Here is a 12,089-nt window from a genome sequence, read left to right as displayed (position 1 = left end):
AATTGCAATTTGAAGTGATTTTAGGGTTATGTTCAACCATACAACCCATCGCATTTATGAAAATGGTCAAGATGGAGAGGGAAGAGACTGCAGATGCTGGAAATTGGAGTTGAAAAAATGAGCTGCTGGAGGAACTCAGCCTGTCAGAAAGCATCTGATACAAGTTTGACATTCCTTTATGTGGGAAGGAACTGCCGACGATAGACTCAAAATGCTGGAATAACGTGAAAAAAAAGATGTCTGAAGAAGGGTTCCAACCCGAAACATCACCTATTCGCTTTCTCCAGAGATGAAACCCAAAATGAAAATGCTGGAGTAATTGACCTTTGCCTCCTCAAATGCTGCCTAACTCACTGAGTTCCACCAACTGCTTCTTGTTTGCATTGCAAACTGTCAGTACTCTTTATCCAATCTGAACCTTGAACAATGCATCGGCAGGTTATTGCAGCTTTGGAATTCTACCCCAGCATGAAGCAGATAGGAGAAAATGAAGAAGTTATTTTAATAAACAAATTCATGCAAAGAAAGTCATTAAATAGCATGGTAATTTATAATGTAAATTCCTCAAGAAAAATGGCCTGAACTCAAGCAGCATCTTTCCAATGACACTTGCCCAAGGCAATGCCAATTAACACTTAACACGCTCAAAAGTATGACAGCATGATAAATTTCTTTAGGTTTCTGAAATCTGTCAACACTTAAATAAATATCCAGTTGTTTACAGTTTAGAGATATAGTGTGGAAACAGATCCTTCGGCCCACCGAGTCCTCACTACTTTTTTGTTATCCCATTTTTGCATCTTACACATTAGGAACAATTTACAGAAGCAAATTAACCTACAAACCTGCATGTCTTTGGAATGTGGGAGGAAACTGGAGCAGCAGGTGAAAACCTACGTGGTCACAGGTATAATGTATGAACTCCACACAGACAGCACCCATAGTCACGATCAAACGCGGGTCCCTGGCGCTGTCTCCCATAGTTTCTATTTTTTGCAATAAATGTGCTGAAGTTGTCATTAAAATGTATTATACAGCAAGATAAATGTTGAATTGTCTTTACCTTTAATAACATAGGCCTCTGCTAAAAGTCTTTTCTTATAAAGTGGTTCATCATCAATGCAAAGATCATCAATGCCTCCTCGGGCATACATGCTGAGCGCATCACGATAAGATCCCTCCACAAAATGTAATTTTGCTAAGGTAAGAATGGCTTCAGCCATCAGGTTATGCTGAAAATGAAAAACAAATTTGTTGGCGCCCATCTCATAAAAATGTTGTAAAATGAAACAAAAAGTTATGAAACAAAGAAAATCATTACCCAATTGAAAGTTTGCTTTAATCTTCAGCAACAAGACCGAATCAAAACCAAATTCCTTCACATTCTGATCTACATGATATACAATAACTCTACATATGGTTGACTGATGCCAACATATTATACTCCAATTACCTAGGCTGATCAATGTGCATCGTGAGTTTTAAATAAATCAGTGGTTTACATCTCCAAAAAAAGTGCTTAATATCGAATGACTGATATTTCTGCTCTAGGATCTTTTATAAATAAAATTCAACCTTGAGAACTGATTGGAAAATGGAAAAATTTTGAGATACAGGATAAAGGACATCTCCTGGTGCAAAGAAGAACAAGCTTCTCTCATTGTCCTAATCTGGGAAACTTTTGATGATAAGTGGCTATGATGGATTTCTTTATATAAAGCAATATTGGATGAGAATAAAATCATAGCCTACTTTTTGCGGTCTATAAAGATAAAAACAAAATGAAGACATCAAGACTTAAGGTATACAGGAGATTAATCACTATGCAGGTCATAGTTATTACACATCACAAAAATAGGCTCCATATTAGAAACCAATTACCAGCTCCAATCCAAAGTCAGCATTCATGAATTGGGTTCGGAAAAGCAAAAAGAAATTTTAGGTGAATGGATTTAGCAAAAAACATTTTTCTCAAGTAGCAGAAACATTAATATTAGGAACAGTGAAAATAGAGAGCTCTAGTTTTCTCAACACATATATTTGTTTCATATACTTAGTTTTCTGTGAACGCTCAGTGTATGATGGCAAGAAATGGAAAAAACATGAACCAAAAGAACAAAGAAAATGTTTCAAGAATCAAGAAAATATTTAAGATTTGACTCTTGGTTTCCTCAACTAAATGTTGCCCTAAAATAAATGTTACAATTGGCAACAAAGTCCTATGAGGTACTGGTCACTTTAAGTCAATTGGAGCTTTACGGAAAACTAGAATAGATTCTCTAACACATAATAATTTTACTTGTAAATTCAGAGATGATGTTGGAAAATATGCAAACACAGGAGATGACATCTTGAGAACATACACCAATCAGACAACCTAATATCATTATCTCCACTTATAGATAAAAGCAACTGAAGGCACAAGGCCTGCTGTTTCTGAGAACACATCACTGTTTTCAGAGGAGGTGGACATAAAATGAAATAACATTTTCAAGAACAAAAACTGTTTATTTTCTTCTACAAAGGAAGTTTTTAGAAAGCTATGAAAATTAAATGAAGGCATCTCAGAGATATGGGACATGATGTCGATTCATACGAACACCAAATAAAACGATGTGCTTTCAACAGGGACAGTTTCAAGTATAAATGGCCTTTTGACAATTGTATACATCCATCTCTAAACCTGAACAACAGAAAATCATGAAGAAAAAAAAGCTTTTTTAACAGGATAGAATTACTGATCATAGCGTGCCGCAATTTCCGCAAAATAATCAACCAAGAATATAGAGTAGAATGCTGGTATTATCTGGCAATCTTTGCAAAAAGATGCAATTGATCTTTTTGCAACAATTGCAAAATGCTCCAAGTTTGAAAGTTAGATGATAGGCTAACATTAACATTTGGGGAAGTGAAAGCCCCTTCAGCCCATTTTGCCATTTAATTAGATCATTTAAAGGTAATATACTTTATCTTTAAAAGATTTGTTAACAAAAATCTGTTATTTTCATTTGTTATACTTTTTGTTATACTGATCCAACATTACTTATTATTTTGGGAATGTTTTGGGGTGGGATTGGGCGGCAGGGGTAGTGTGGAAAGAGCTGATATGCATAGCTCTAATTTCAATTAGATCATCCAGAGAATACAAAAAAAGGTACAATGCCCAGAAATAAACACGATCCTCAAGATGCTCAGGTTAGACATCTCTAACACAACTTTCGCTCCTTGAAATTATGGCTAGCATTCAATTAACCTGTTCGATTTTGGGTCATTCAACTGGCTTTGTGTAATTTCTGTGCATACACATCTTAATAGACAATAGACAATAGACAATAGGTGCAGGAGTAGGCCATTCAGCCCTTCGAGCCAGCACCGCCATTCAATGCGATCATGGCTGATCACTCTCAATCAGTACCCCGTTCCTGCCTTCTCCCCATACCCCCTCACTCCGCTATCCTTAAGAGCTCTATCCAGCTCTCTCTTGAAAGCATCCAATGAACTGGCCTCCACTGCCTTCTGAGGCAGAGAATTCAACACCTTCACCACTCTCTGACTGAAAAAGTTCTTCCTCATCTCCGTTCTAAATGGCCTACCCCTTATTCTTAAACTGTGGCCCCTTGTTCTGGACTCCCCCAACATTGGGAACATGTTTCCTGCCTCTAATGTGTCCAATCCCCTAATTATCTTATATGTTTCAATAAGATCCCCCCTCATCCTTCTAAATTCCAGTGTATACAAGCCTAATTGCTCCAGCCTTTCAACATACGACAGCCCCGCCATTCCGGGAATTAACCTTGTAAACCTACGCTGCACGCCCTCAATAGCAAGAATATCCTTCCTCAAATTTGGCGACCAAAACTGCACACAGTACTCCAGGTGCGGTCTCACCAGGGCCCGGGACAACTGTGGAAGGACCTCTTTGCTCCTATACTCAACTCCTCTTGTTATGAAGGCCAACATTCCATTGGCTTTCTTCACTGCCTGCTGTACCTGCATGCTTCCTTTCAGTGACTGATGCACTATTACACCCAGATCTCGTTGAACACCCCCTCTTCCTAACTTGACACCATTCAGATAATAATCTGCCTTTCTATTCTTACTTCCAAAGTGAATAACCTCACACTTATCTACATTAAACTGCATCTGCCATGTATCCGCCCACTCACACAACCTGTCCAAGTCACCCTGCAGCCTTATTGCATCTTCCTCACAATTCACACTACCCCCCAGCTTAGTTTCATCTGCAAATTTGCTAATGGTACTTTTAATCCCTTCATCTAAGTCATTAATGTATATCGTAAATAGCTGGGGTCCCAGCACCGAACCTTGCGGTACCCCACTGGTCACTGCCTGCCATTCCGAAAGGGACCCATTTATCCCCACTCTTTGCTTTCTGTCTGTCAACCAATTTTCTATCCATGTCAGTACCCTACCCCCAATACCATGTGCTCTAATTTTGCCCACTAATCTCCTATGTGGGACCTTGTCGAAGGCTTTATGAAAGTCGAGGTACACCACATCCACCGACTCTCCCCTGTCAATTTTCCTAGTTACATCCTCAAAAAATTCCAGTAGATTTGTCAAGCATGATTTCCCCTTCGTAAATCCATGCTGACTCGGAATGATCCTGTTACTGCTATCCAAATGCTCAGCAATTTCGTCTTTTATAATTGACTCCAGCATCTTCCCCACCACTGATGTCAGACCAACTGGTCTATAATTACCCGTTTTCTCTCTCCCTCCTTTCTTAAAAAGTGGGATAACATTTGCTATCCTCCAATCCACAGGAACTGATCCTGAATCTATAGAACATTGAAAAATGATCTCCAATGCTTCCACTATTTCTAGAGCCACCTCCTTAAGTACCCTGGAATGCAGACCATCAGGCCCTGGGGATTTATCAGCCTTCAGTCCCATCAGTCTACCCAAAACCATTTCCTGCCTAATGTGGATTTCCTTCAGTTCCTCCATCACCCTAGGTTCTCCGGCCCCTAGAACATTTGGGAGATTGTGTGTATCTTCCTCAGTAAAGACAGATCCAAAGTAACGGTTTAACTCGTCTGCCATTTCTTTGTTCCCCATAATAAATTCCCCTGCTTCTGTCTTCAAGGGACCCACATTTGCCTTGACTATTTTTTTCCTCTTCACGTACCTAAAAAAACTTTTGCTATCCTCCTTTATATTATTGGCTAGTTTACCCTTGTACCTCATCTTTTCTCCCCGTATTGCCTTTTTAGTTAACTTTTGTTGCTCTTTAAAAGAGTCCCAATCCTCTGTCTTCCCACTCTTCTTTGCTATGTTATACTTCCTCTCCTTAATTTTTATGCTGTCCTTGACTTCCCTTGTCAGCCACAGGTGTCTCTTACTCCCCTTAGAGTCTTTCCGCCTCTTTGGGATAAATTGATCCTGCAACCTCTGCATTATTCCCAGGAATACCTGCCATTGCTGTTCTACCGCCTTCCCTCTGCTCCTCCATTTTCTATCTTTTGTCCTCCTCCTCTGGCACTTTCTCCTGCCTTCAGCATCTCATCTTGTTCCAACTTTCCCTTGTCATCAGCCCCTTTGCCACTAAAGAACAACTTCCTCCAAAGTCCCCTTCTGAGAAATATATTTTTCTAATTCACTTGTTGCAGTTTTAAACTCCCAAATTTGTTTGGCCCTTCATATATCACCACCATACTGCAGTCACAAACCTGCTTCAATAAACCTACATTCCACCTTAAATGCCCTAATCTATCCTTCCTTTGTCCTGCCCCCCCTGACATCAGTCTGAAGAAGGGTCTCAACCCGAAACGTCACCCATTCCTTCTCCTGAGATGCTGCCTGACCTGCTGAGTTACTCCAGCATTTTGTGATACCTTGTGATGCCCTAATCTAGAATCAGCCTGAATACTAACTCTGAACTTTCTTTTTTCCACGGCATTTCAATGTCTTCAACTCTCTTCATTCTCATCATTAACAAATTTATGACGCCTAAAATTCAGATCATCCAATTGACTGTCTCCACATCTTTCCTTTTCCTCCCTAATCCACCAGGTCAAATTTCTGATGTGCTCAAAATTCTAGAGATAAATGAATGCTTGGGGATAGTTCCCCTCCAATCTCATCTTGACCATGAGAATTACCTCATTCTCCTCAGAGACACTACCCTGAATCGCTGATCATCCAATCTCCCAGTTCCTATTAGTCAACGTGGTTATCTATCCCCCAAGAAACAATACAAATCTGGTGTTATTTATGCTCTAAAGAGGAATTAAGGGTGGTGGAGAAGGGGCGGCAAAGAGGATCTGGGGTCATTCAGAGTACATGATAGAAAAGGCTAAAAAAGTTTCAATTTTTCTAAAAGCCTGCCCTTATTTCTGAATTCCCCACGATAGAAAGACTCCTCAATGAGGGGGAAATTAACGTTTTTGTAAAATCAGGTTTTAAATGCACCACCAGGATATAAGTGGAGGCAGATTCAATGCAAACATTCCAGAGAGAACTGGAAAGGTATCCAAAAGGAAATAATTTGCAGGGCTGTAAAGTGAGATATTTGCTGGATTGCTTTCCAGACTTGACGGGCTAAATGGTCTCCTTCCATGCTGCAACTACTCTGATTCAGTGATCCTCTCAACATTTGCCCTCAAGCCTCATCAGAATCTTATTCGTTTTACTAACTTTTATTAGTGTTACTTCACATTCTGAAGCCCACACTGGAAGATCAAGATTTTTTTTAAAATAATCTATAATTAAACATTTACACACAGGGGCAGTAGTTTTTGTTTGGTTTTGTTTAGAGATACAGCATGGAAACAACCCCATCGGCCCACTGAGTCCATGCCAATCATTGGTCACTTGTTCACACTAGTTCCATGTTACCCAACTTCTTCACCCACTCCCTGCACTCTAGGGGCAATTTACAGTGCCCAATTGACCAACAAACCCACACGTCTTTGGTATGTAGGAGAAAAATGTAAAGAAGGGTCTCGACTCGAAACGTCACCTGTTACTTTTCTGCAGAGATGCTGTCTGACCTGCTGAGTTACTCCAGCTTTTTGTGTCTACAGAAACTTGGAGCACCCAGATGAAACCCACACAATCAGAGGAAGAACGTGCAAACTCCACACAAACAGCACCATGAAAAAAAATCATGGTGCCCATGAAACTAGTGCATATCAACCCATCTGGTACATTAACCTCATTCACAAATGGAAATTTTCTTGTCTGGCCTATATTTGGATCCATCACCATTCCATAGAAAACTAGAACAACATGACTAACATTAAAAACTGCATAAAGCACAGTAACGTTTAAACAAGCAATCCACTGTCCCATGATGCCACATCTTGTAGAGTTCTCACATTTCAGCCAGATTCCAATGAAAAAATATTTTTAAAAGTACACATGGAAGCCATCAATCTGATACATGGCTATAAACTTTCCTCCCAAATATAGTAAAACACAAAATGTTGGGTGAACTCTGTAATGGCTCCTACAAACTCAGTGGGGCAGGTCCAGCGTCAGTGGAGGGAACAAACAGACAACGTTTTGGATTGGACCCTATTTTAATGTTGTTTGCTCATTCCCACCACAGGTGCTGCCTGACCCACCAAATTCCTCCAGTACTCAACATTCCAGCTTCTGCTGTTTTTTAGCATTTCTATAAAAATATACTTTGTTTCCAACCCGAAATCCAGATCTGGCTGCACATCTTGCTCGCACTCCACTCTAGACCAACGAGCAAGCGAGAAACAAAACCAAGGGATTTCCGAACTATTGGTTACAGGATTGTCAGAGTTTTAGTTTCGTTTTGTGATACAGCATGGAAACAGGCCCTTCGGCCGACTGAGTCCACTCCCTTCGGCCGACTGAGTCCACTCCGACCATTGATCACCCCTTTACAATTGTTCTAAGTTATCGCACTTTTGCGTCCATTCCCTTTACAGAGGGCAAGGAACCGACAAATCCTCAAGTCTTTGGCATGTGGGAGGAAACTGGAAGATCCAGAGGAAATCCACTCAGTCACAGGGAGAACGTGCAAACTCCATACAGACAGCACTCGAGGTTAGGATCAAACTGGAGTCTCTGGCACTGTGAGGCAGCAGCTCCACCAGTTGTGCCACTGTGCCGCCTTGTAATGTATTACTTCCAGTGCTTGGCGTTCAAGAATGTACTGAAGCACCGGGTATATCTCTTAATGTGAATTTAACCCACCTTTTCATACAGTAGGGAAAAAGCATTAAAATGACAGTTTACACAGTGGATCAATGTTCTGTACTCACTTGTAGTTTGCCTCTGTTTAAAATACTGCTTAAGTGGTTTTTGGCTTCTCTCATTTTGGGTTCATTCTTTTCCATTAATGGAGTGCAATCTTTTAGCTTGACTGTGTTTTCTTTCAGGCACTGTTCCAAGAGAACTTCAGCAAGCAGCAGATTCCCAAAATCATCTTTATTTCATCATTTGTAAAGAAATCAAAAAAAAACATTACCATCAGAAGATTGGAACAAGCATTCGCTTAAATCAACTTACATTTCAGAGCCAAGAATTACTTCCAATCCATTTACACTTTCATTACCACAGATATGTATAAATGCATTTAACATGGAAAAATGTCCCAAGATATTTCACAGAAGTGTACATAAACTCAAACGTGGCACTGAGCCAAAGATAAAGATGTCAAAACACTTTTGAAGCAGAGAGGATGGAAGAAATTTTAAGAGCAAATACTAGGCAGTTAAGTGCAAGTTTATTCAAAATGGGTGAAGGGAAGAGGGTGGAGTTTGAACAGGGATGTTAGGATTTAACTGTGGAATTACTTCCTATGGAAAGCAGAGCACTGCAATAATCATAGGGTTCAACATAATTTTAGAGCAGAGCAGAGACCAGGCATCCTGCAACAATTGACTCGTAGCCTGCCACTCACAAATCTTTCCACCACGTACGAGACACAAGTATGAAGGAATGCTTTCGCTGGATGAGTGAAACACCAAAAATACACAAGAAGCTTGGCACCATTCAATATAAGGCAGCCCTCTTGATTGTAACTCACCCAGCCAGATCTCCACCATGTAACTTCACCTTTAACACTGCCTGGATTAGAGGGTTACAGCTACAGGGAAAGGTTGGATAGACTTGGATTGTTTTCTCTGAAATGTGAGAGGTTAATGAGAGACTTGGTAGATGTATGTAAAATTATGAGAGGCATAGATACGGTAGACAGTCAGAAACTTTTTCCCCAGAAATGTCGAACACTAGAGGGCATAGCTATAAGGTGAGAGGGGGAATGTTGAATGGAGTTGTGCAAGTTTTTTTTACACACAGAGTAATGGGAGAGTGGAATGCATTACCAGGAGAGGGGGTGGTGTTATATAGAATAGTAGCGTTTAGTGGCTTTTCGATAGGCACATGGAAATGCAGGGAATTGAGTGATATGGATCATGTAAAGGCAGATGAGATCAGTTTAGCTTGGCATCATGTTCCATACAAACATTGTGGGCAAAGGGACTGTTCCTGTGCTATACTGTTCTATGTCTTCATAATCTCCATACAATTGTTCCGCTCTCAACTCCAGCACCCCTCCAGCACCATTAACGGTGAAGTTAAACCATCAGCCACAAAACATGTTTATTACAACCATAAACCTAGACATTTCATGATAGGTATTTGTGTCAATTAAAAATGTTGAACAACTTATTACAAGCATAGACAAAATCCTGTGGTATGGTTAATTCCTGTGGTGAAACGAGAGTAAACAATCTCAGCATTAAGATAACATTTGACAAAGAGTGCAACAAGACATCTTACTAAACCTGAATTCAACAGGGGTTAGAGGGAAACTCTCCACTGGCTGGAAACCTGCCCTTCATAAAAGTGCAGTAGTGCAGCAGTTAGTGTTGCTGCCTCACAATCCAACAAGCCAGGTTCTATCCTGACTTCAGTTGCTGTCTATGTTGATTTTGCCTGTTCTCTCTGTGACCTTATGGATTTCCACCAGTTTCATAGAAAGTACCTAAAAGGCACCCATTGAGAGGTTAATTGCTCACTGTTAATCACCCTTAGTGGTGCCAAGATATCAATGATTTGGATGAGATTGTAGAAGGCACGGTTAGAAAGTTTGCAGATTATATTAAAAGTGGATGATATTGTAGATAGTGAAGATGGTTATCAAAAATTTCAGCTGGATCTTGATCAACAGGGTAAATGGGCTGAGGAATGGCCAATGAAGTTTAATGCAGATACTTGTGAGGTGTTGCATTTTGAGAAATCAAATCAGGATAGGACCTTCACAGTAAATGGCAGGGGGTCCCAGGGAGTGTTGTAGAGCAGAGGGATCTATGAGTGCAGGTACATAGTTCCTTGAAAGTGGTGTCACAGGTAGATTGGGTAGTCAAGTAGGCTTTCAGTACATTGGTCTTCATCAGTCAGTGTACTGAGTATAGAAGTTGGGACGATATGTAACAATTGTACAAAATGTTGGTGAGAATGCATTTGGCACATTGTGTTCTGTTTTGATTACTCTTCAAAAGGAAGGATGTTGTTAAACTGGAAAAACAGCAGGGAAGGTTTATGAAGATGTTGTCAGGACTTGAAGGCCTGAGCAATAGGGAGAGGTTGTGTAGGCTAGGACTTTATTCCTTGGTGCGCAGGAGAATGAGGGGTGATCTTATAGCCATGTACAAGATCATTAGGAGACTTCAACAGGGTAGATGTCTATCAGTCTGAAGAAAGGTCTCGACCCGAAACGTCACCCATTCCTTCTCTCCTTGATGCTGCCTGACCTGCTGAGTTACTCCAGCATTTTGTGATACCTTCGAGCTGCATAAATACAGTGACTTGATATTTTGTGCTGAGCATCTCAAGTGCAGGTCTGATAAAGATTTTTTCCAGATACAAGCAAAAGGCAGAGCATAAAGGAATGATCTGTTTGCCTATTTGAATTGCAACAACAATAACACATCAACATCCTCAGAGACAAAGCAGCCAATATAACTGGCACCTCATTTTTCAATCTAAATTTTCCTCACCATTTGTTGCATCGTGGCTGCAATATGTACCATCTATTATTGGCAATGCACTACAATTCAGTCGTACACTTGTAGCCTTTACCACCTGAATGATACGTAAACAAAATAACGCTTTAATTGTGGGTTCCTCCTCCTGCCTTGGAAATGTACCACTGTTTCTTCATCAGTGTCTAAATCCTAAAACTCCCCGTTCAACAGCACTGAGATTATTTTCACTGGAAGAATAGAGGGCAATGAAAACAAAGGCCGGTTATCACATTTTCAAGGACTGTTTGGGATTGGCAACAAATGGTGATATGCCAGCAATATCCACATACCACAGGTAAATCAGGAAATGAGTAACAACCATGACTGAAAAACATTCAAAGGTAAGCGAAGAACTGTGTTGCAACTTTTCAGTGTAGGTAAATAGGTAAATACATTACAAGGCAATGCACGGAGTAAGGGCAAGCGTTAATTATTTATGCGATCAGCGCACCTTCAACGTTTCTGTAGACCAACATAATATGCGCATAACATCATAGCTATCTATATCCCCATACATTATGTTAAAATAATCCCTTCCCCGCTGTGAATTTTAATTCTTGAAACTTACTTTTAGAATTGCATACAACATTTAAAAGACCCAAAGGTCAATAAACTCTTCCAAACATAAAGCGAATAGTGACTTAGAATTAGGGAAAGTTAAGCATTACTGACCATTTTCAGAAGCTTTTGGAGAAAGTTGTTTCACAAGATTTTGGATTTTGTCCCATTGACATTCTCCCCTACATTTTTCTATTTCCGCCTCCAATTTGTACTGTGAAAATGATATCCTGGAGGCCATTGCAAACCGAACCACCGAAAAAGAAACTGTAGCCGAACATGCAAAACAGACCCCGCGTCTGCATGTTCCCGCTGAGCACTGGGAGTTGTAGTTCTGTGATTTTCAACCCCAAGAGAAAAGACAGGACACACAAGAGACTGCAACTGCTGGAATATTGTGCTGGGGGAACTCGGTGTCAGACAGCATCTGTGGAGGGAATGGACAGATGCATTCTGACACGCTGGATTTCTCCAGCACCCTTGCTTTTTGCTCCAGAA

At 40.4% G+C, this 12,089-nt stretch overlaps 1 protein-coding gene across 2 annotated transcripts in view; it reads right to left on the bottom strand.

Moving 5' to 3' along the window:
* The window catches only part of LOC144596562 (tetratricopeptide repeat protein 7A-like), a 176,848-nt gene extending 164,994 nt beyond the window's left edge, over nt 1–11,854 (bottom strand). The window contains exons 1-3 of one of the 2 annotated variants that reach the window (XM_078405014.1): nt 11,706–11,854; nt 8,265–8,428; nt 1,064–1,232 (exon numbers count right to left, since the gene is read on the bottom strand). In XM_078405014.1, coding sequence (XP_078261140.1) covers nt 1,064–1,232; nt 8,265–8,428; nt 11,706–11,832 — 460 coding nt within the window. In that variant the 5' untranslated portion in view covers nt 11,833–11,854. Of the gene's footprint in view, nt 1–1,063; nt 1,233–8,264; nt 8,429–11,006; nt 11,062–11,705 lie in introns of those variants that run through there. The other variant, XM_078405015.1, reaches the window with a different exon arrangement.
* Between the last annotated feature and the right edge of the window lie 235 nt (nt 11,855–12,089).

The sequence above is a fragment of the Rhinoraja longicauda genome, chromosome 9 (assembly GCF_053455715.1).
Source record: "Rhinoraja longicauda isolate Sanriku21f chromosome 9, sRhiLon1.1, whole genome shotgun sequence".
Taxonomy (NCBI): Eukaryota; Metazoa; Chordata; class Chondrichthyes; order Rajiformes; family Arhynchobatidae; genus Rhinoraja; species Rhinoraja longicauda.
This window is presented reverse-complemented; position numbering and strand designations above follow the sequence as displayed.